The following is a 20,932-nucleotide window of genomic DNA, read 5'->3' on the forward strand; positions in this document are numbered from 1 at the left end:
AAAAAAATTGTACTTTAGTGAATAGTGCAGGTTCTTAAAGCGATTGTATATGCGCAACCCCCCCCCCCCCCCCCAAAAAAAAAAAACCTGTAAGGCAAAGGCATAATTAGTTAGTATGCACCGCATACTAGCTCATTTTGAAATCCTTACCTTAGAACGAAGTCCCCACATCACATTCCAGTCAACACTAAGGGAGCTGACATTTTCCCCTTGGCATTTCTTCCGGGTCACTCCTGTGCATGCATGCAGGAGTCCTCAGTTCTAGCACGATACGCTCCTTCATCGCGCATGTGCTGTAGACGTCAGTGACTGCATGCAGGGTGAATATCTCCTAAACCATGAAGGTTTAGGAGAAATTCATTTTACCTACAGGCAAGCCTAATTATAGGCAGACCTGTAGGTAAAAATTTCAAAAAGGGGTATACAACCACTTTAACTAGCGCTGTATAGATCTTTATAAAAATATTAAACGCCTCGTTGGATTTAACTCATACTATGAGTGCACATTTATCAAAGTGTATGAGTTCATCTTTAAGAGCATTGGGATCTGTACAGTAATTATGCAGAAATAGTTAATAAACACGATGGCTTCTGCCAATTTATACATTTTTGGTTTACAAAATAGCTTGGGGTACAGCATTGTGTGGATTATAAAGTGGGATGTATTAAATTAGTGATATTTGTATTGAATAGTACTAAAATTAATCTTGGATTTTCCTTTTATAGCCTCGCCTTATCCATCACTAAATTTATCTTATCCATCGCTACAGTCTCCTCCTGATTGGATATAATACACAGAAAATGACAATGTTAGCCCGAGCATCTGTCTAAACGGAGACCTGAATTATAGATGGAAACATTTTTCTACTTCTCATTTTCTTCATCTTCAAGACCACTGATCAGCTCTGGTTAAAAAAGGCCTTGCAGCTTTGCTCAACAATCAAACACAACTATTAATTGCCTATTACAATTTGTAATGCTTCCTCCTGTGACATTCACCAATGATGCATGGCTTGTTGTGAGACTGACCTGGATTTGTGGTCTATTTCTTTTCATTTTGTCTAGTTTGTCATTGTCCTGCTAGAGTGGTGCTCCATTCTACCATCGCGGTGTGCTCCCTTTTTTATTGATTTATTTATTTATTTAAATTCTCCCCAATGCATTACTTACTGTGGACTAATAGATAAAAGAATCCCTTGTACGTGTGTTCTGTAATGAACTTTTTATACATTGTGCTATCACATGCCATGTCAAGAGAGTGAATACACAGTGTGTTGTGTGTTTTTTTTTTTTTTTTTTTTTTTTTGACAAATAGCAGGACATTCCTTACCAATTTATCCTGGAAATTCCATCTTTTATTTCCAGTCCAAAGTCTCATCGTATTGAAGGGCAAATGTTCACAGATCAAGAAGCCTACCATTTGAAACCCAGACACGGGCCTAAAGATCACTGCCTTGCTTTTTTGGTCATGTTCCTTCCTGTAAAGTCATGTGAAAAACCCTTTATATATATATATATATATATATATATATATATATATATATATATATATATATATATATAAACTTCTGTAGATGGATGAATTCCTATGTGTTCTCTAATGAATTATTATGCTGTGCTTTAGAAATTAAATCAGATAATTTATTTTACGTTTTTACAATTTTTTTTTTTTTTTAAAGGAGAAACTTGAAGTTGCAAATAAAAAAAAAAAAAAAAAGGAAACCTGTATGTCTATGCTGCTGCATCGGTGTGATGCTGCAGTTATTCTCTCATGGCTCTAAGACCAAGAACTGAGCAATCACAAGACCACTGAACAATCACATGATCACACAGTTCTCAGTCTTCTTGGTGTGGTGAACAGTAGCTGTCAGTCTCCGCTCTGCCCATCCGGTGCTCACTGGCTGGTGGGGGTGCAGCTGGCTCTGGTGTTCACCTGCATGCTGAAAGGCAACACCAGCCGTCAAACAGCTTTGCGGATCTTTCCAGAGCCTAAAGTAGCTCTGTGATGTCAGCTGACAGCAGTCTTTAGCCTGCTGTCAGCTGATTCTGGGTCACAGAAATGCAAAGATGCCCTCCTGTGACCCGCAAGAGAAGTATGGCCAAAAAAGCATTGACCCATACTTCAACATTTCCATCACATTTTGTCACTTTAGTATCCACTTCTAAGTTCATGACCTTTTTCTTTGAAATTAGTGATGTTTTGATGGTTATGACATACTTCGCATTACTTTTTTTGAATTATTTGTGTCCTGGCTGTAGTACACTGCTGGAACATTCACAAAGAAACATTTTATACATATAGACTAAAAAAGTAAACACTCTGGGGATATATATATATATATATATATATATATATATATATATATATATATATATATATATATATATATATATATATATATATATATATATATATTTTATAATTCTGTTGGACAATTTCAACAATGTGTGCAGTTGATCTTGGGTTACTGCATAGTGGTATGATTAAGTCTTTTTACATATAAATAAATACATTTTTGAATGAAATATTGTACTCCTATTCTAAAACTGCTTCATTGGAGATAATGGAATGGAGGATGATTTGTACTGTTTATAATTGCTAGAGATTTGTATTTTTTTCAACACTACCTAAAGTTAATTGCTGTGAAGCTAGCCATATCCTCTACCATTGATTGTACAACCTCCTTTTAAATGGGGAAAAAAAATGTATGTAACACAAAGACCTACCTAAACAATCTACATGCAAATTGCATCCAGTCAGGCAGGCCCTTGTGCTACTAAAAATGTTGGTAAGTCTAAAATTATGCAATCAGATCTAAATGTGTATGGTCAGCTTTATTGTTGCATAGATAATTTTTTTTTTTCTACTTTATATTTGTCTCATTGACTGCCTAGGGTTTGCTTTTACCGGTGTTGAAATGGGGGGGGGGGGGGGGAGAATGTGTGCATGCCATGTGATTTTATTGCAAAAAATGTTCCTTTCTCTGAAGTGAAGGCGTTGTTTAACCGCTTGCCAACCAGCTGCCGCAAGCGATGTGGCAGGTTGGCTCGGCTGCGCGAATCACTGTAGCTGTAGGTTGGTCCCTTTTTAACAGCTAAAGCAGGCGCGTTTGCCGCTGGAGCCAATGCGGGTGGCCATGATGTCTGCCGGCCACCCACGATCGCTCCACAGAGAGCCAGAATGGGAATCTGTCAAACAAACTAAACAAACAGAATCGTCGTTCTGACCGGGGAGTAGAGAGAGATTGTCTGTCTGTCTGTCTGTCCGTTCCTAATGATCAGGAACAGCGATCTCTCTACTCCCAGTCAGTACACTCCCCCCACAGTTAGAAACACCTCCCTAGGGAACCCATAACCCCTTGATTGCCCCCTAGTGATAACTCCTTCCCTAACATACAGTGATCAGTGGTTATCTTTTTAGCTCTGATCACTCTAATAATTTCACTGGTCCAAAAAGTGTCTGATCTGTCCATCGCAATGTTGCAGTCCCGTTAAAAATTGCTAATTGCTGCCATCACTACTAACTAAATGAAATGCCATAAATCTATCCCCTATTTTGTAGATGCTATGACTTTGCGCAAAAAAACGAATATATGCTTATTGCGTGTTATTTTTGGTTTAAAAAAAAAAGTAGAATACATATTGGCCTAAACTGATATATATATTTTTTTTTTGTTGTTTTTTTTTGTTTTGTCCCGCAAAAAATAAAAACCGCAGTGGGGATCAGATACAACATTTTGGTGGTATGTGTACAGTGTTCCCATGACCGCTCAATTGTCGGTTAAAGCGACGCAGTGCCGTATCGCAAAAAATGGCCTGGTCATTAAGGGTAAATCCTTCTGGGGCTGAAGTGATCAAATATTGGTCACGGGATTAATATTTACACAGTGAAGAGGGGTATATAGCTTTAAATGTCAAAACCTGGCTTGTTTGTTTAAAAGGGCATTGTTGGAAATGTCAGGTTTAGGGGCTAAGGGGCGATTTTCCCATTACTTTGGATAGACTTCCTCTCTTTTCCTGTTTTGTCTCTAGGACAGGAAATGAGAGGAACTCAACCAATGAGACAGACGACAAAAAAAAACTAAAAACTGCAGTGGTTTAAATGTTGGCATCGTCTGCCCAAAACTAAATACGTTTTGGCTGAAGTTAAAATTTACCAATGAAATTGCATGCAGTGCTAAACCATAAGGGCTTATGCACAGTGCATCACAAAGAAGCTGCTCCTACTGGCTTTTCCACTTTTTTGAGCTCATTTTTTTTCTGCCTAGAAACTCCCCTCCATGTTTGTGTCAATGCACACTATGGCTTTTTCAGGAGTTTACAGACAGAAAAAAAAACCTCCACCAAACTCACATTTTTGAGAGGCGCTTTCGAGCAGAAAATATGCGTAAGTGCCCAAAAACCCACAAAAAAGTGAAGAAGCTCGAAAATTCACCAAAAAATAAAATAAGCTGAGGGGGATGGTTTGTGAAAAAGAATGCTTATGCTCGAAGAAGTTCAATAAAAACTCACAAAAGAGAACAAAAAAGCACAAGCTTCTTCAAGCTTTTAGGCAGAGAAATAAGTTCAAATGCCTGTAAAAGCAGGGTTTTATCTTTTTTTTTTTTGAGCTGCGGTGTGCATGAGCCCAAATTACTAATGGAACGAAGACCGCATGTACATATAGTTCATAGTCCTCTAGTCTGTTTTATATAGACGTTCACTACTAAAGAAAACCTTTTCAAATCGGCTAAATGTGAAATATTTATCAGTATTTAACCGGTTCCCGACCGGCTCACGCAGAATGGCTCTCCTGGGCGAAATCTCGTACATATACGGCACAGGGGTTTGTGTGTGTGTAAACACACAAATCCATGTGCTGTCAGAGGAAAGAAGACCGATCGGGTTTGTCTACAAAGTAGAAACCGCGATCTGATCTGTCATCTCTCCTAGTTAGTCCCATCCCACCACAGTTGGAACACACACAGGGAACATAGTTAACCCTTTGATTGCCCACTAGTGTTAACCCCTTCCTTGCCATTTTACATGGTAATCAGTGCATATTTTATAGCACTGATTTATATATATATATATATAGATATAGATATTTTTTTTTTACTTGGCATATTTACTATAGAAAAAAGTAAAAGATATTGTGGAGTTTATTTTATTTTTTTTCAAAATTGTCGCTATTTTGTGTATAGGGAAAAAAATAAAAACCGCAGAGGTGATCAAATACCAACAAAAGAAAGCTCTATTTGTGGGGGGAAAAAGGATTTAAATTTTGTTTGGGTACAACATAATTTTTGGGATCTGTCCAGTTCTAATTATTTTCTGATTTATGTCTTTAAGCCCCCCTAATAAACTGGTATGATCCCTCTCAAGACACCTACTTGGCCTAACAGCCTTGGACTAGTGGGCCTAAGAAATCCATTCCAGCCTGTACTCTGGTTTGTTCCTGCCAGCTCAGTCATTGATTTAACCACTTCAACTAACACTTGCGCAGTTGTGTGACGCTGTACACAAATACATTTTTTTTCCCTCCCAAATGGAGCTGCCTTTTGGTTGTCTTTGATGACCTCCTGCAGTTTTTTTTTTTTCTTTATTTTTTGCGCTAAAAACCTAAAAAGACCGTCAATTTTGAAAAAACAAAACCTTTTTATTTTATTTTTTACCTTCAGCTATAAAACATAGTTGCATACTAGGCGAGGCTGGAAAAAAAAGTCCATCAAGTCCAACCTATGTGTGTGATTTTATGTCAGTATTACATTGTATGTCCCTGTATGATGTGGTCATTCAGGTGCTTATCTAATAGTTTTTTTTTAAATTATCAATGCTCCCTGCTGAAACCACTGCCTGTGGAAGAGAATGCCACATCCTTGCTGCTCTTACAGTAAGGAACCCTCTATGCAGTTTAAGGTTAAACCGCTTTTCTAATTTTAGTGTCTTTATTAAATTCCCTTTCGCAGAGAAGTTTTATCCCTATTGTGGGGTCACCAGTACGGTATTTGTACATTGAAATCATATCCCCTCTCAAGCGTCTCTTCTCCAGAGAGAATAAGTTCAGTGTCCGTAACCTTTCCTCATAACTAATGTTCTCCAGTCCCTTTATTCGTTTTGTTGCCCTTCTCTGGATTCTCTCCAGTTCCAGCACATCCTTCCTGAGGACTCGTGCCCAGAACTGGATGGCATACCCCAGGTGCGGCCGGACCAGAGTCTTGTAGAGTGGGAGAATTATCGTTCTATCTCTGGAGTTGATCCCCTTTTTAATGCATGCCAATATTCTGTTTGCTTTGCTTGCAGCAGCTTGGCATTGCATGCCATTGCTGAGCGCCTGTCATCTACTCGAAATCCCAGGTTCTTTTCCATCCTAGATTTCCCCAGAGGTTCTCCCACCAGTGAGTAGATTGCATTCATTTTTTTGCCACCCAAATGTATTTTACATTTTTCTAAATGAAACCTCATCTGCCATGTAGTTGCCCACCCCATTAATTTGTTCAGATCTTCTTGCAAGGTTTCTACATCAAGCAGAGAAGTTGGTGCACTGCTTAGCTTAGTATCGTCCACAAATAGAGATTGAGCAGTTTATCCCATACTCCAGGTTGTTTATGTATAAATTAAATAGGATTGGTCCCAAGACAGAACCCTGGGGGATCCCACCCGAACCCTTCCAAGTACTCTCCACTTATCACTATCCTCTGAATTAAATTAGAAACAATGGTCTGGCAATTACTTGACAGAGTTCCTTAAGGACCCTCGGGTGCAAGCCATCTGGTCCCAGGGACTTATTTATGTTAAGTTTTTCAAGATTTTTTCTAATTTTATCCTCTGTTAACCATGAGGGTGCTTCATGTATGTCATGAGGATATACCTTGCAAATTTGGTTACTGAAGCCTCCCCTTTTCCTCATGAAGACTGAGGAGAATACGTTTAAAACCTTCACCATCTCACCATCCTTTGTAACCAGATTCCCTTCATCATTCTTTATGGGGCCAATATAATCTTTCCTCCCTCTTTTACTATTTATGTACTGTTTCTTGAGATTTTTACCCTCCTCCGCTATGTGCCTTTCGTGTTCTACCTTAGCCGCCCTGATTGCACCCTTACATTTCTTGTTGCATTCTTTGTAAAGTTGGAATGATGATGATGATACCTCAGCCTTGTGTTTTTATTTTTTTTCCTCCTTTGCTTTTATATTCATTCTTACATTGGAGTTAAGCCACCCAGGACTTTTATTAGCTCTTTTGAATTTATTTTTCCATTGGGGATGCACTGGCTAATACAGTAATCTTTATTAATCCAACAAAATTTTATTACATTTGCAGAAGTGTGTTACAAACATTATCTTCATCGCAATATAGTTAAACTCGATACAGCTTATTCCTACTGTTAACAACACAAATATAACTTCATTTTCACCTTATCCCTTTTATTGTTTCTCTTAGCCCATTGTTCAACCCGCATTTATTCCTAACAATCTGTCAGCCACCAGTTCCATCTGGGGGTATATCCTGGCACGGTGCCCATATTTTCTCACTGGAAGGCACTGTACATACGTTTTGGTTAAAAAAAAAAAAAAAAAAATCCCAATAGGCGTATATGGTTTGCGCAAAAGTTATAGTGTCTATAAACTATTGGATATTTTTATGGAATTTTTACTAGTAATGGCAGCGATCAGCAACTTATAGCAGGAGTACGGCGGACAATTGGACACAAAGTGACACTTTGGGACCAGAAACACCAATACAGTAATCAGTGCTAAAAAATATGCAGTGTCACTGTACTAATGACACTGGCAGGGAAGGCGTTAACATCAGGGGCGATCAAAGGGTAAATGTGTTCCTAGGGAGTGCTTTCTAACTGTGCGAGTATGCTTGAACTGTGGAAAGACAGAGATCCGTGTTCCCTTGTCGCTGAACGGAGATCTGCCTTTTTTACATAGGCAGAGCACTGTTCTCCCATTGTTGGGATTGATAAGCGGGTTTCAGTGGACATCAGGTCCGCTGCACCTGCTGATTGGCTCCTGCTGTGTCCAATCGCTGTGGGAGCAGGTAGCCGGCGGCGCAAGATCATGTACCTGTATGTGATTTTCCGCAAAAGAACCGCCACCCTGCAGTATATATACGTGGGCAGTCAACAAGCAGTTAAACTACCAGAATATGGTAGTTTGTATGTCCGGGATAATCACATGTCTGTTGTCAGGCATGCAGTTTGGTATACATTTTGCAGAAATCTGCGTCCTTTCTTGCCCACCAGCTATTCTGCATACTTATTTTAACTTTTCACTAGGTTATACCTGCTTAACGGTTGACACCATATCTAATGTTTTGCATTTCACTCACTGAAAAACTTAAGGGCTTAGGGGGGCATTTTAGAAGAATGCACAGAAGGAAAACTAGAACCAAATTGGAGAAATAGCCCAGAAACAACCAATCCTTTTTTCATTCTGATTGACTGCTGAACGACCGCCATGTCCATTTTTGTTAATGTGTTTTGTATTTTAGCACTATAACTAACCAAGTAGGACATATTGCAGGTGATGATACTAGTTTCTTCTAAATGTAATCCACACAGCATGTGAAGTTTAGTACATTAGGACAAGTTAATGCTTGGTAGAGATGTGTAAGATGAGGCTGGTCCATACTGGTAGCAGAGGTTTCTACATCATTTCAGCTCCATTGTTAATATCTAACAAAATTGTAGGTATTGCAGAATGCAAAATGTGCATATATATCTATATATCAAACACTGTTTACTAAGGGCTTTTATTCACAGAACAAGCTCAAGTTGTGTCCCTACTACTTATTTTGCAAATGTATTATTAGAATTCAGCATGTCGTGTTTTTTTTTTTTCTCCATATAGTGAGTTTGCCTGATGTAATTCTATAAATATTTACAATCATGTTCACAAGCAGCACTTTTTTAGTCTTTTTTTTTTTTTTCCTCTTTTCAAATCATCAAACATGTATTTCCCATAGGTTCGCCTGTGCATGGCACCAATAACCTTGTGCACCAGGCAACATCAAACAGTCTGTCGTCAGTACTGGCAAAAAGCAATTTTGCTGTAAACCACAATTCCCTAATTAACACAGATATGAACAGGAAAGAATCACTAAAGGAGATTTTACAGGACATTTCCATACAAAGTAAGTGCATGAAGTATATGTATTGTGCTTGTTTATAGAAGTATGTTTATTTTCTGTAATTCAAAAGAAACTTAAATATTACTACGTGAGTTAGGCAGGCCAAAGACTATGTAAATTTCTTTCCTACAACCAATCCTAATATTTTATAGTTAAAAAGCTCAATGGCTGCATCGTCTGAATGTTCAATAGGAAAAATCTGAAAATTTCTAAAGGGGAACTACTCGGGACCAGCTGTGCAATGTGGAAAATTTGTAATTACCAAGCATGGCGTTAAGAAATACCCTTGGTAAGGTAAAACCATAAATATATGCGTTTTTGCTGTGTGTTTAGCTGCCTTTGCTCTGCAGGGCAACCTATTACTAAAGCGTTTTTAAGCTGTGGATCTCACCATTTTAGGGCTCATATACATTGGACATTTGCCCAGCTCCTCTGAACTCCTTTTTGACCTGGCTGGAAAATAGCAGCTTAAAAAAACACTTTTAAAGCTGTGTTTTGGAAACGTGTTTAGGTGTGTCAAGCGACTGGCTATTAATTTAAATTGGGTAAAGCAAAAACTATCCCTCTGTCCTGGCATATTGTTTTGATGTGCAACCCTACTTGCATAATTATCTTATGGGAAATATTGAGTGAGCAGTGGCCAAATTCACAGATGCATTATATTACCAAAAGCATTATAATATTATTGGGACACCTGCCTTTACACGCACATAAACATCTCAGTCTTGGTCCGTAGGGTTCAATATTAAGTTGCCCCACTCTTTGCAGCTATAACAGCTTCAACTCTTCTGGGCAGGCTGCCCACAAGGTTTAGGAGTGTGTCTATGAGAATGTTTGACCATTCTTGGGTGACACAGTGGTGTAGTGGGTAGCACTTTTGCCTAGCAGTAAAAAGGTTTGTGGGTTTGAATCCCAACCATGACACCACCTGTCTGGCGTTTGCATGTTCTCCATGTAAAGCACTGTGTAAATTTATGTAAATTGTCTCTCTCAGGTGACAGCTCTTTTATAACTGAGAGCGGAGCCACACGATGTTGCCAGGTGACCCGCCCCCTCTGACGCACAGGGATATCCCTATGGCTTTCCCGTAGTGCAGAGGGGGCGGGGCCACCCAGTTATGTAACTGAGTGACCAGCCCCCCCCCCCGACACTATGGGAAAGCCATAGGGATGTGCCTCTGTGTCGGGGGGGGGGGGGTCACCCGGCAATGTCATCATGTGGCCCAGCCCTCAGTTGTAAAAAGAGCTGTCATCTGAGAGGTGGTCATTACAGTTGTTGTGTGTGTTTTTTTTTTTTTTTTTTACTATTTTCACACTTTTTTTTTTCTAAAATGGTAGGGGTACATACCCCGTTACCATTTCACACAGGGGGGATGGGATCTGGGGGTCCCCTTGTTAAAGGGGGCTTCCAGATTCTGATAAGCCCCCTGCCCGCAGACCCTCACAACTACCAGGCAACAGTTGTGGGGTTGAGGCCCTTGTCCCCATCAACATGGGGGGACAAGGTGTTTTGGCGGGTACCCCAAAGCACCCTCCCCATGTTGAGGGCATGTGGCCTGGTATGGTTAAGGGGGGGGCGCTCTCTCATCCCCCCTCTTTTCCTGCGGCCTGCCAGGTTGTGTGCTCGGATAAGGGTCTGGTATGGATTTTTGGGGGGACCCCATGCCATTCTTTTTTTCATTTTGGCGTGGGGTTCCCCTTAAAATCCATACCAGACCTGAAGGGTCTAATATGGACTTTGAGAGGGAACCCCCACGCCATTTTTTAACAAATGTTGGCGCGGAGTTCCCCTTAATGTCCATACCAGACCTGGAGGGCCTGGTATGGAATTTGGGGGGACCCCCACGCATTGTTTTTCATTTTGGTTCGGGGTTCCCCTGTGGAGGAATACTATGCCATTTTTTTTTTTTTCAATGGCTTTTATGTGTATTGCTGTGACCGACAATTCATTATAGCTGTGAGTACTTTTAAATTACTTATTTCCTTTAGAAATTTAATTTTGTGCAGGCACTGTTCTAAACACGGGAAACATACGCCACTTTAAAGGCCTACTATAGACACCCCCCCGGTACGAAATTTAAAGGAATATTTCACTTTAAGCATTATTAAAATCACTACTCCCAAAAAAACTTCAGTTTTTAAAACTTTTTTTGCATTGGTACATGTCCCCTGGTTTGGGAACCCAGGTCCCCAAACACTTTTTATGACAATACCATGCATATAAGACTTTTAAAATTAGCACTTTTGATTTTTCATGTTCGTGTCTCATAGACTTTAACGGTGTTCGAAATTTTTTTTTTCCTGTTCGCATGTTCTGCTGCAAACCGAACCGGGGGAGTGCTTGGCTCATCCCTGCTAGCAGTATTTCCATTCAGCAAAGCTGATGTGCGTTATGATATCAATGTGATGGATAGATTAGATAAAGTTAGATAGATGTGTCATATGAACCTTTTAAGTAGATTCTCAAAAGATGGGTGTTTTTCCTTCTATTTTACACCACAAGGACTCTGACTTAAAGAGGGATTTCACTGTGGGGAAAAAAAAATATTAAAAGCCAGCAGCTACAAATACTGCAGCTGCTAACTTTTAATAAATGGACACTCACCTGTCCTAGGATCCAGCGATGTCGGCAGCCGAGGCCGTTCGATCGCTCGGCTCTCGGCTGCTGCCGCCGCCGTTCTAGGTGTGGGAATCGGGAAGTGAAGCGTTGTGGCTTCACTTCCCAGTTCCCTACTGCGCATGCGCGAGTCGCGCAGCGCAATAGGAATGGTCCCCGCTGTCTCTGGGACACGTGTGTGTGTGTGTGTCCCAGCAGACAGCGCGCAGGGACAGGAAGAGGCACAGACTCCCGTGGGAGTCTATGCCCTGAAGTGGGTGCAAATACCTGTCTGAGACAGGTATCTGCACCCCCCCCTCCCCCCTGAAAGGTGCCAATTGTGACACCGGAGGGGGGGAGGTTTCCGATGAGCGGAAGTTCCACTTTAGGGTGGAACCCCGCTTTAGGGTCCGTTCACACAGGGGCAACACACCTTTTGGAGGCAACTTGGACACGACCTGAACACGGCTTGGGGCGCGGCCCCCCTACCCCAAAGCACCTTGTCCCCATGTTGATGAGGACAAGGGCCTCTTCCCGACAACCCTGGCCGTTGGTTGTTGGGGTCTGCGGGCGGGGGGCTTATCGGAATCCGGGAGCCCCCTTTAATAAGGGGGCCCCCGGATACCGGCCCCCCACCCTATGTGAATGAGTCTTCCGTCTTCGGGGTCTTCTCGCCGGAATCCTCCGCTATCTTCTGCTAGCTCTTTTGCTAGCGGAGGAGCCCGGCTTTCTTCTTCGTTGCCGCCCTCTTCTTCCGACTTCGGGGGTCTTGTCCCCCTCTTCGGTTCTTCTTGCCGGGCCACCGCTTCTTCTTTCAGCTCTTTTACTAGCGGTGGCCCGGTCTTCTGTCGCCGTTGCCGCCTTCCGTTCTTCTTCTTCTCCTGGAAATGTTGACTCGATGCTCTCTCCGGCCACAATGCCAGGGACGCGGTGCGCGGCGACTTTTATATAGGGACAACGGGCGGGGTCGCCGGTTGATGTCGCATGGTGTCACGATGTCACAGTCCCGGAGGATGCTGGGACTGTGACATCGTAAGGGGGCGGGGTCACCATGTGACATCAACCGGCGACCCCACCCCTTGTCCCTATATAAATTGCCGCGCACCGCGTCCCTGGCATTGCGGCCGGAGAGAGCGTTGAGTCAACATCTCCAGGAGAAGAACGGAAGGCGGAGGCGCCGGCGACAGAAGACCGGGCCACCGCTAGTAAAAGAGCTGAAAGAAGAAGCGGTGGCCCGGCAAGAAGAACCGAAGAGGGGGACAAGACCCCCGAAGTCGGAAGAGGGCGGCGACGAAGAAGAAAGCCGGGCACCTCCGCTAGCAAAAGAGCTAGCACAAGATAGCGGAGGATTCCGGCGAGAAGACCCCGAAGACGGAAGACCCCCGGAGCTGTGCAATAAACTATTTTATCCCTGTGTTTTTTTTTTTTTTTTTTACAGGTGAATGGGTAGGGGTGCGTACCCCATACTCATTCACATAGGGTGGGGGGGGCGGTATCGGGGGGCCCCCTTATTAAAGGGGGCTCCTGGATTCCGATAAGCCCCCACGCCCGCAGACCCCGACAACCAACGGCCAGGGTTGTCGGGAAGAGGCCCTTGTCCTCATCAACATGGGGACAAGGTGCTTTGGGGTGGGGGGGCCGCGCGCCCCCCCCCTTCCCCAAGGCACCCCCCATGTTGAGGGCACGCAGCCTGGTACGGCTCAGGGGGGGGGCTGCACGCTTGTCCCCACCCCCTTTCCTGGCCGGCTGGGTAGCGTGCTCGGATAAGGGTCTGGTATGAATCTGGGGGGGGCCCCCACGCCGTTTTTTCGGCGTAGGGGGTTCCCCTTAATATTCATACCAGACCTAAGGGCCTGGTATGCTCTCGGAGGGGGAACCCACGCCAATTTTTTTTTTTTCATAAATTTGGCGTGGAGTGCACTCTTGAGAGCTGATAATTCTGTCAGAGTCTACTCCGTATAGACGGAGATCCGACTTGGAGGCGACCTCCATTGAAATCAATGGGTACCAGTCGCCTAGAAGTCGGATTCAAGTAGTACAGGAACCTTTTCTGAAGTCGGAGCGACTTCAGTAGTGTGCATTAAGACGGCTCTCATTCACTTACATTGCTTTTTAAATGTTGTCCGACCTGAGGCGACTAGGGGCGACCTGAAGGCAGATCGGAGTTGAACCTGTGTGAACGGACCCTTAATGATTATATTATTTTGATGCTCAGGCTTGTAGCCAGTATTACTTAATTTTTACTAATTATATACCAGGAAGTTTTATGGGCTAGGTACTGTATACAGAAGAGCCACCATGGTAAAATACTATTACTGACATATAAAGCATTCCTGCTATGAGCACTGTTATGAATGATCAACTGATATGAATTTTTCTGTAACGTGAAATGTAGGTGGACAGAACAGTCTGTTTTTCAGTGTGTGCAAAGTGAAAATCACAACATCCTATTAAGCAATGAAGCCCTTGTGTACTTTTTTTACTGTTAGAAATGCATGCTAAGCACTTAATTTTCAACTTCATTAGTTAGATTTATTTTACAAGGTCCTCTTTAAATTGCATCTCTTTTCCATTTGGGGTTTGACCTGAATGCAAATGAAAAGTTTTAAAATATTTGTAAAGTTCTAATTTGTATAATATCTTGTAATGTGTTTTTTTAATTTTTGTTCTCTTGTGACTTTTTTTTTTTTTTTTTGATTAGAGGATAGCTTTACACATTCATTGAATGGTGTTTCTAAACCCAAAGACTCCCTCTTAACTGATCAAGTACAACAGTCAACAGAAGATTGGCCAGATTGGAGTGAATCAGAGGGGCACACAAGTGAAAAGATCCTCAGTGTACACGATAATGCAGAAACTGATGACAGATCAGAAATGGAGCAATGGATTGATTTTAGTTTGCCATGTGATAGTTCAAGAACTGTGACAACTGCTGCTGACACGTTTGTTAAACTGTCTTCTGCAAACCCTGTTTCTGAACTGGACAAGAGTGCAACTAGCGGGAGTTCACTTACTGTGAAACAGAATAAGGAATCTAAGCCAGATCCTGTGCCGGAACAAGTCCCAAAAAATAGGTTTGAGTCTGGGTACAGTTTGGGAGATGAATTCACGATAAAAGTCAGGAGCAAAAGCAAAGACCCAGAACTGGACTGGTTTGCAGATATGACACCGGAAATAAACATTTCTTCTGCCTTTTCTGCTTCTGGATACCATGAATTTGAAAATAAAACACAGACTAATGTAATAACAGATTCAGAACAAACAGCTACATTTTCATCCAAATTTGCTGCTGCTGAAAATACAGAGGTAAAAAAAGAATGAGTTTAAAGCTGAACGCCAGCTTCATGTATTGCACATTGTGCCTGGAAATGGTTGCCCACTTAATTCTGTTCCCTCACGCTTTGCAGTGAGCACACCTGTTACTATGGCATCTTCTCCTGTTTTGAACTGCATGGTGCCCTATGTGAGAAAATACTCGTCAGCCACCTGGCTGTGAAAGACTTGTGTTATGTAGTCCTAAGCACTACAGGGCATGTTGTCATCACAGTTGTATAGAGAAAATCCTTTTGAAAATGCCCATGAACACTCTCCCACTTTGCCCTAAAACAAATCCACAAGGGAAATGTAATGAGACTTAAACACCATTCTTCTACCCTCACCCGGTGAAATAAAACAAATGATTTGGGTACAGAGAATTGGAATTTCATTAAATTTGTACTTAATGTGACTGGGGGTCATAATGCTGGCAATGCAGAACCCTTTATTGTGGACTTCTGCTTTACGTTAGCAGTGAGTACAGAAAACATATTTTACACACACACACACGCACACACACACACACGTTATAAATACCTTTTTTTTTTTTTTTTTTATTATCACATAATCTCTGTTCTCAGATGCATAAGGAGCTTGAAGAACTGGTGGAGAAAAAACAGCAGGACACTGGCCTTCCCTGTGAATGGCTGGGGGTTGAAAGGACAAGTCTGATCATTGGAGGAGAGAAGGCTAAGTCCTTAGAACAGCTAGAGAACTGACCACACTGAGGTGGATGTGTTCTCATGCTTGGTGTGGTCAGTTTTTGGAAAGCAGAGGGACAGGCAGGAACACCAGGGATTTCACACGAAGTAAGAAATGCAAAGAGAACATATGAAATGTTAGGTTGAGGGATGATCAAAGGGTGTTCAAATGTGGTCCCTGGGAGTGCTTGCCAATTGTGGAGGGATGTGTTTTGACTGGGGGAAGACATGTTTACATAGGCAGACTTCTGGAATCGGTTAAAGCCCAACTCCACTGCAATCCAATGCACATAGTTATGGTGCACTAGTGTGGAGTTCAAGTTGCTAAAGAGGACATGGTACAATGACTACTCACCGGCTGACATGCTCTGTGAAGAGAGATCCAAAAGCAGATCACTCTTCAGAGATCAAAGCAGGTGTGAACAAGCCCTTACTGCTACTGCAGGGTATGTTACTGAATGCACGCCCTTGTTCATACACAATGTAAAGTGGACAAGTGTGAATGCAGCCTTTCTAGCCAACAGTGGAACAATATATTTATTCCGTATTAAGTGCACATTTAAGACACTTGCCTCCAAACTTGTGTCTAATAAAAATGATATATATTTGTACATCATTTTGTGTGTGCGTGCTCGCGCATTTATCCTTTATATACCTGATGCGCGTATATTTTCTTTCCTGCAGATGGAGTCAGAAGGCTGGGGTGAAGAGAATGACTTCAGCTGGGAGGAAGATGCCAATAATTTGTGATTGTTTACAAAGGCCATTCTTTATTTATTGATTCAATGATGAACTGCTCACCAGCCAAGGAGACAGCAGCTGATTGCACAGCAAACTGTCATATGCAAAGTTGTCAATGATTGTGAGACCTTGCTTCTGCTGTAATGATGATTATTTTAGAACTGATAAATCATTTAAAATAAGTTAAAACTGCAAGGAATTAGATTTGCATATTTGTTGTATAAATGCCTTGTGCTGACCATTATACTTGCTATTTTTTTAACCTGCTAAACGAGGTCAAGGCTCTCCAAACTTTTTATCTGTGGTTAGTAGGAGGAGGAATGGTGTCCCATCAAGTGGAAGGAAAAGTGCCCCCTTGTCAGTGTGAGGATTAGTTCCTCGTATTTGAAGAATAGTTCCCCTAAGGGCCTGATAAAGTGATAAAGGCAAGCAAAGGCCCACATGTGGCTAGGAGACCACTGAACTAGAAAGTTTTACCATGCAGATGGAGGAGGCACAATTCTATATTATATAATTTTTTTTTTTTTTTTTTTTTAAGCACAATAGATTAGATTTTAAATATTTCATTTATAAATGTGAAAAACTGATCAGCTAACAGGCATAGGGAATGTATAACTGTAAATATGTTTTGAACATTAAAACTCTCAGCTGGATTTACCACCGAAAGTCTAGAATACTGACTTTTTTTAGTAATTATTTTAACTTACCAAAAAGTCTGCTCTATTTATTTTCAAGATTTTGCATTACTATTTTTGTTTAACCGATAACCGGCCCTACATAAAAGCTGTAGGAACTTGGTGTAACATCTGACTATTCAACTGATGAGGGGAGCTTACCTAACCAAATAGTTTAACTTGTATTTAATGGAGGTAGGATTACATAGTTGTTGGTAATTTTAAGGCAATGTACATTAAAGTTATTGTAAAGACAATTTTTTAACTAAAATAAAAAATATGCTATACCTACCTGCCGTGTGCAATGGTTTTGCATACAGTGGTTCTTTACTTCCTCTTCTGGAGTTCCGTAAATGCGCTGTCCACTCCTTTCCTGCGGGTGTCTTCTCAGCAAGCCTTGTGCTGAGGGTGAACCCGTGCAGATGTGCTCCTGAGCCAGTCTGTATGCACCCTCTGACACACACACAAGGAATGGCTCAGCCTAACCCCCCCCCCCCTGCTCCCACCTCACAGGATTTGATTGACTGCAGCAGGGGCCTTTAGCTCCTGCTACGGCGCTGCACCCAGGGTCTTGTGAGACCAGGAAGAGAAAGCAGCAGTTCTGCTGGCAGGATAGCACCAGATTGAGAAATGCTAGGGAAGGTTGGGGGGGGGGGGAGCAAGTAGTGGATAGTTTTTTTTTTTTTTCTTTTTTTTATAGCTTAGAACCACTTTAAGGATACAATTTGTAGAGAAGTATGTACAGCTAGCTTCTATAACCCCTCCGGACGATTTCACCCCCTTCATGACCAGGCCATTTCTTTGCCACTGCTCTACTGTAACTGGCAATTGCGCAGCCATGCAATGCTGTACCAAAACTAAATTTATATCCCTTTTTTTTTTTCCCACACATTTTATGCTTTTATTTGGTATTTTATCACCACTGGGGGGAACTATTTTTATTTTTTTTTATTTTCTTATTTCTGCTGGAAAACATCGAATAAAAAAAAATTAATCTTTTCATACATTTTACGTAAAGTGTATTCTACAGCATCTACAAACTGTGGTGTGTGTGTATATATACTGGAATTTTATATATATATTTTTTTAACTGCCAATGGCAGCAATCAATGACTTGTATTCGTAGCGACTGCAATAGTTTGGCGGGCAGTCTGGGGGGAACCAAGTACCACTGACATTAATTCAGTGATAATACGATACATTGTCACTGTACTAATGCCACTGGTTGGGAAGGAGGTTAAAGTATCCACTCGCCTTTTAGCAAAAAATAATGCAGGTAATACTTGCAGGTGAAAAACAATTTGTTTTGGGAGCCTGTAAAGCATTGCACTAGTGATCAGCAGATCGCTGGTACCGTGCAGTACTCCTACAGACCTGTCAGCGTTTATTCGTACAGGCAAGCTGATACTCGCTGATGGAAAGAATGAATAAACTACCACAGCACTCAACAGCGACATGGTAGTTTGAGAATTACAAGTCGATAGCCACAAAGGCTGTTGGAACCTGCAGTTTCCCATTAATGGAGGACTACGTTCTTTTCAAAGCGTGACAGTGGGCATCAGAAGAAGGTGCCGCTCAATGTCACTGGGGGAGGGGGAATGGCTACAGCTGCTGAAACATGTTACATCTTAAATATGGGTGGAAGATGTGACAAGTTTCAAAAAGGTGAACTTGCCCTTTATACATTGTGTGTGTGTGTGTGTGTGTGTGTGTGTGTGTGCTGCTTTTAAAAAGTGATCTCATCCCTGCAGAGATCGTTCCCTGTGTACAGAGCTCTGTTGTGTGTTCTGGGCTGTGAATGTACACAGCCGATCAGCATGTCCCAGCTGCAAACTATTGGCCAGAACTTGCTGACAGGCTCCCACTGAACAATTGTAGCGTGTGTGTGGGCGCACACCCCAAACCTGGAAATAATCAGCGTCATACGGGTACATCGATTGGCCTACAGCGGATGCTCACCAATAAGAAGAGCCAAAGGAGTAGCTATAGGATTCACAAATGATGTAAGATTTGTACTGGAAGACAGGAAAGTAGACCAGAGGGACGTTATCTATTCTTGAAAGGAAATTTACAGGGGACGTTGGCTAATGTGTACTGCCCTAATAAACTCCCAAAAAGTTACTTGAAAGAGATCTTGAATAAACTAATGGACTTTAAGAAGGGCAGTACAGTAATGGCAGGGGATTTTTTTACTTTTGCTTGAATCCTCGAATAGATAGTAGTAATGCCAGCTGGTGGATGTATGGAGGGCTCAATATCCGCGGGCAAGGATGGGAAGTGTTATAATGGGGATTTTAATTATCCAGACATGCACTGGCCGGAAGGAACCATGCATTTGTGTAAGGCTCACCATTTCCTAAAGGTCTTACAGGACAATTTCATGGGTCAGATGGTAAATGCACCAACAAGAGACAATGCGTTACTAGAGCCACTGATTACTAACAATACAGACTTGATTGCAGATGTATAAATACTGGGCAACTTAGGAAACAGCGATCACAGGTCAATTTAATTTCCGCATAAATCACACAAATAGAAAACATAAGGGGAATACAAACACACTGAATTTCAAAAGAGTCCATTTCCAGAAACTTCGCTCCTTGCTAGTAGATACTGAATGGTATAAAATCCTAGAAACGACACGGAGGAAAAATGGGTGTGCTTTAGGAGCATATTAAATAAAGGTATTAGCCAGTGCATTTAAAAGAGCTAATAAAAGCCCTGGGTGGCTTAATGCCAATGTAAAAATGAATATAAAAGCAAAGGAGAGGGGCTTGAAAAAAAATACCAGGCTGAGGGGTCATCAGCATTTCAACTGCACAAAGAATTGCAATAAGAAATGTAAGGGTGCAATCAGGGTGGCTAAGATAGAACACAAGAGGCACATAGCGGAGGAGAGAGAGAATTATTTTTTAAAGTGAAAAAAAAAAGTGAGGGGGGGACAGATCATATTGGCCCCATAAAGAATGAGATGAAGGGACTCTAGTTACAAAGGATGGTGAGATGGCAAAGGTTTTGAATGTATTCTTCTCAGTCTTCACGAGGGAACCGGAGGGCTTCAGTAACCAAAATTGCAATGTTTATCCTCATGGTTAACAGAGGATAAAATTAGAAGCAGTCTTGAGAAACTTAACATAAATAAGTCACCGGGACCAGATGGGGCTTGCACCCGAGGGTCCTTAAGGAACTCAATCAAGTAACCGTCGTTCCTAATTTTTACGAACAGTATACTGACTGGTATGGTACCAACTGATTGGAGAAAAGCTCATGTAGCACCAATCTTTAAAAAAAGGACCAAGATACATCCCTGAGAATTACAGACCAGTTAGCCTTACATCAATAGTATACAAGCTCTTGGAAGGCATAATAAAGGGACTATATACAAGATTTTAGTAATGAAAACTGTATCATTAGCAGTAATCAGCAATGATTCATGAAAAATTGTTCTTGCCAAACAAATCTATTCACCTATAAAACAGGTGAGCTGTCATCTAGATGACCTGTAGACATAGTGTATCTAGATTTTACAAAGACAGTTGATACAGTTCCCCTGCAGACGTTTACTGTACAAACTATGGCCTGTCTGCATAGACCAAAGGGTGAATGCCTGGATTGAAAACTGGCTACAAGGGCGAGTTCAGAGGGTAGTGATAAATGGGGAGTACTCGGAATGATCGGGTGTAGAAAGTGGCTTTCCCCCAGGAGTCGGTCCTGGGACCAAGCCTATTTAACCACTTGCTTACTGGGCACTTAAACCCCCCTCAGTCCCAGAGCAATTTTCAGC

The 20,932-nt window shown here is 41.8% G+C and overlaps 1 protein-coding gene across 2 annotated transcripts in view; it reads left to right on the forward strand.

Annotated features, from left to right (window-relative positions):
- Positions 1-17,140, forward strand: part of SCYL3 (SCY1 like pseudokinase 3) — a 104,564-nt gene extending 87,424 nt beyond the window's left edge. For both annotated transcript variants that reach the window (XM_077452602.1, XM_077452601.1), the window contains exons 10-12: positions 8,958-9,125; positions 14,419-15,023; positions 16,418-17,140. In XM_077452602.1, the coding sequence (XP_077308728.1) occupies positions 8,958-9,125; positions 14,419-15,023; positions 16,418-16,483 (839 nt within the window). In that variant the 3' untranslated portion in view covers positions 16,484-17,140. The remainder of the gene's footprint in view (positions 1-8,957; positions 9,126-14,418; positions 15,024-16,417) is intronic.
- The last annotated feature ends 3,792 nt before the right edge of the window (positions 17,141-20,932 follow it).

The sequence above is a fragment of the Lithobates pipiens genome, unplaced genomic scaffold, assembly GCF_037356315.1.
Source record: "Lithobates pipiens isolate NorthernLeopardFrog02 unplaced genomic scaffold, aLitPip1_a1.2 Scaffold_23, whole genome shotgun sequence".
In the NCBI taxonomy this organism is placed as follows: Eukaryota; Metazoa; Chordata; class Amphibia; order Anura; family Ranidae; genus Lithobates; species Lithobates pipiens.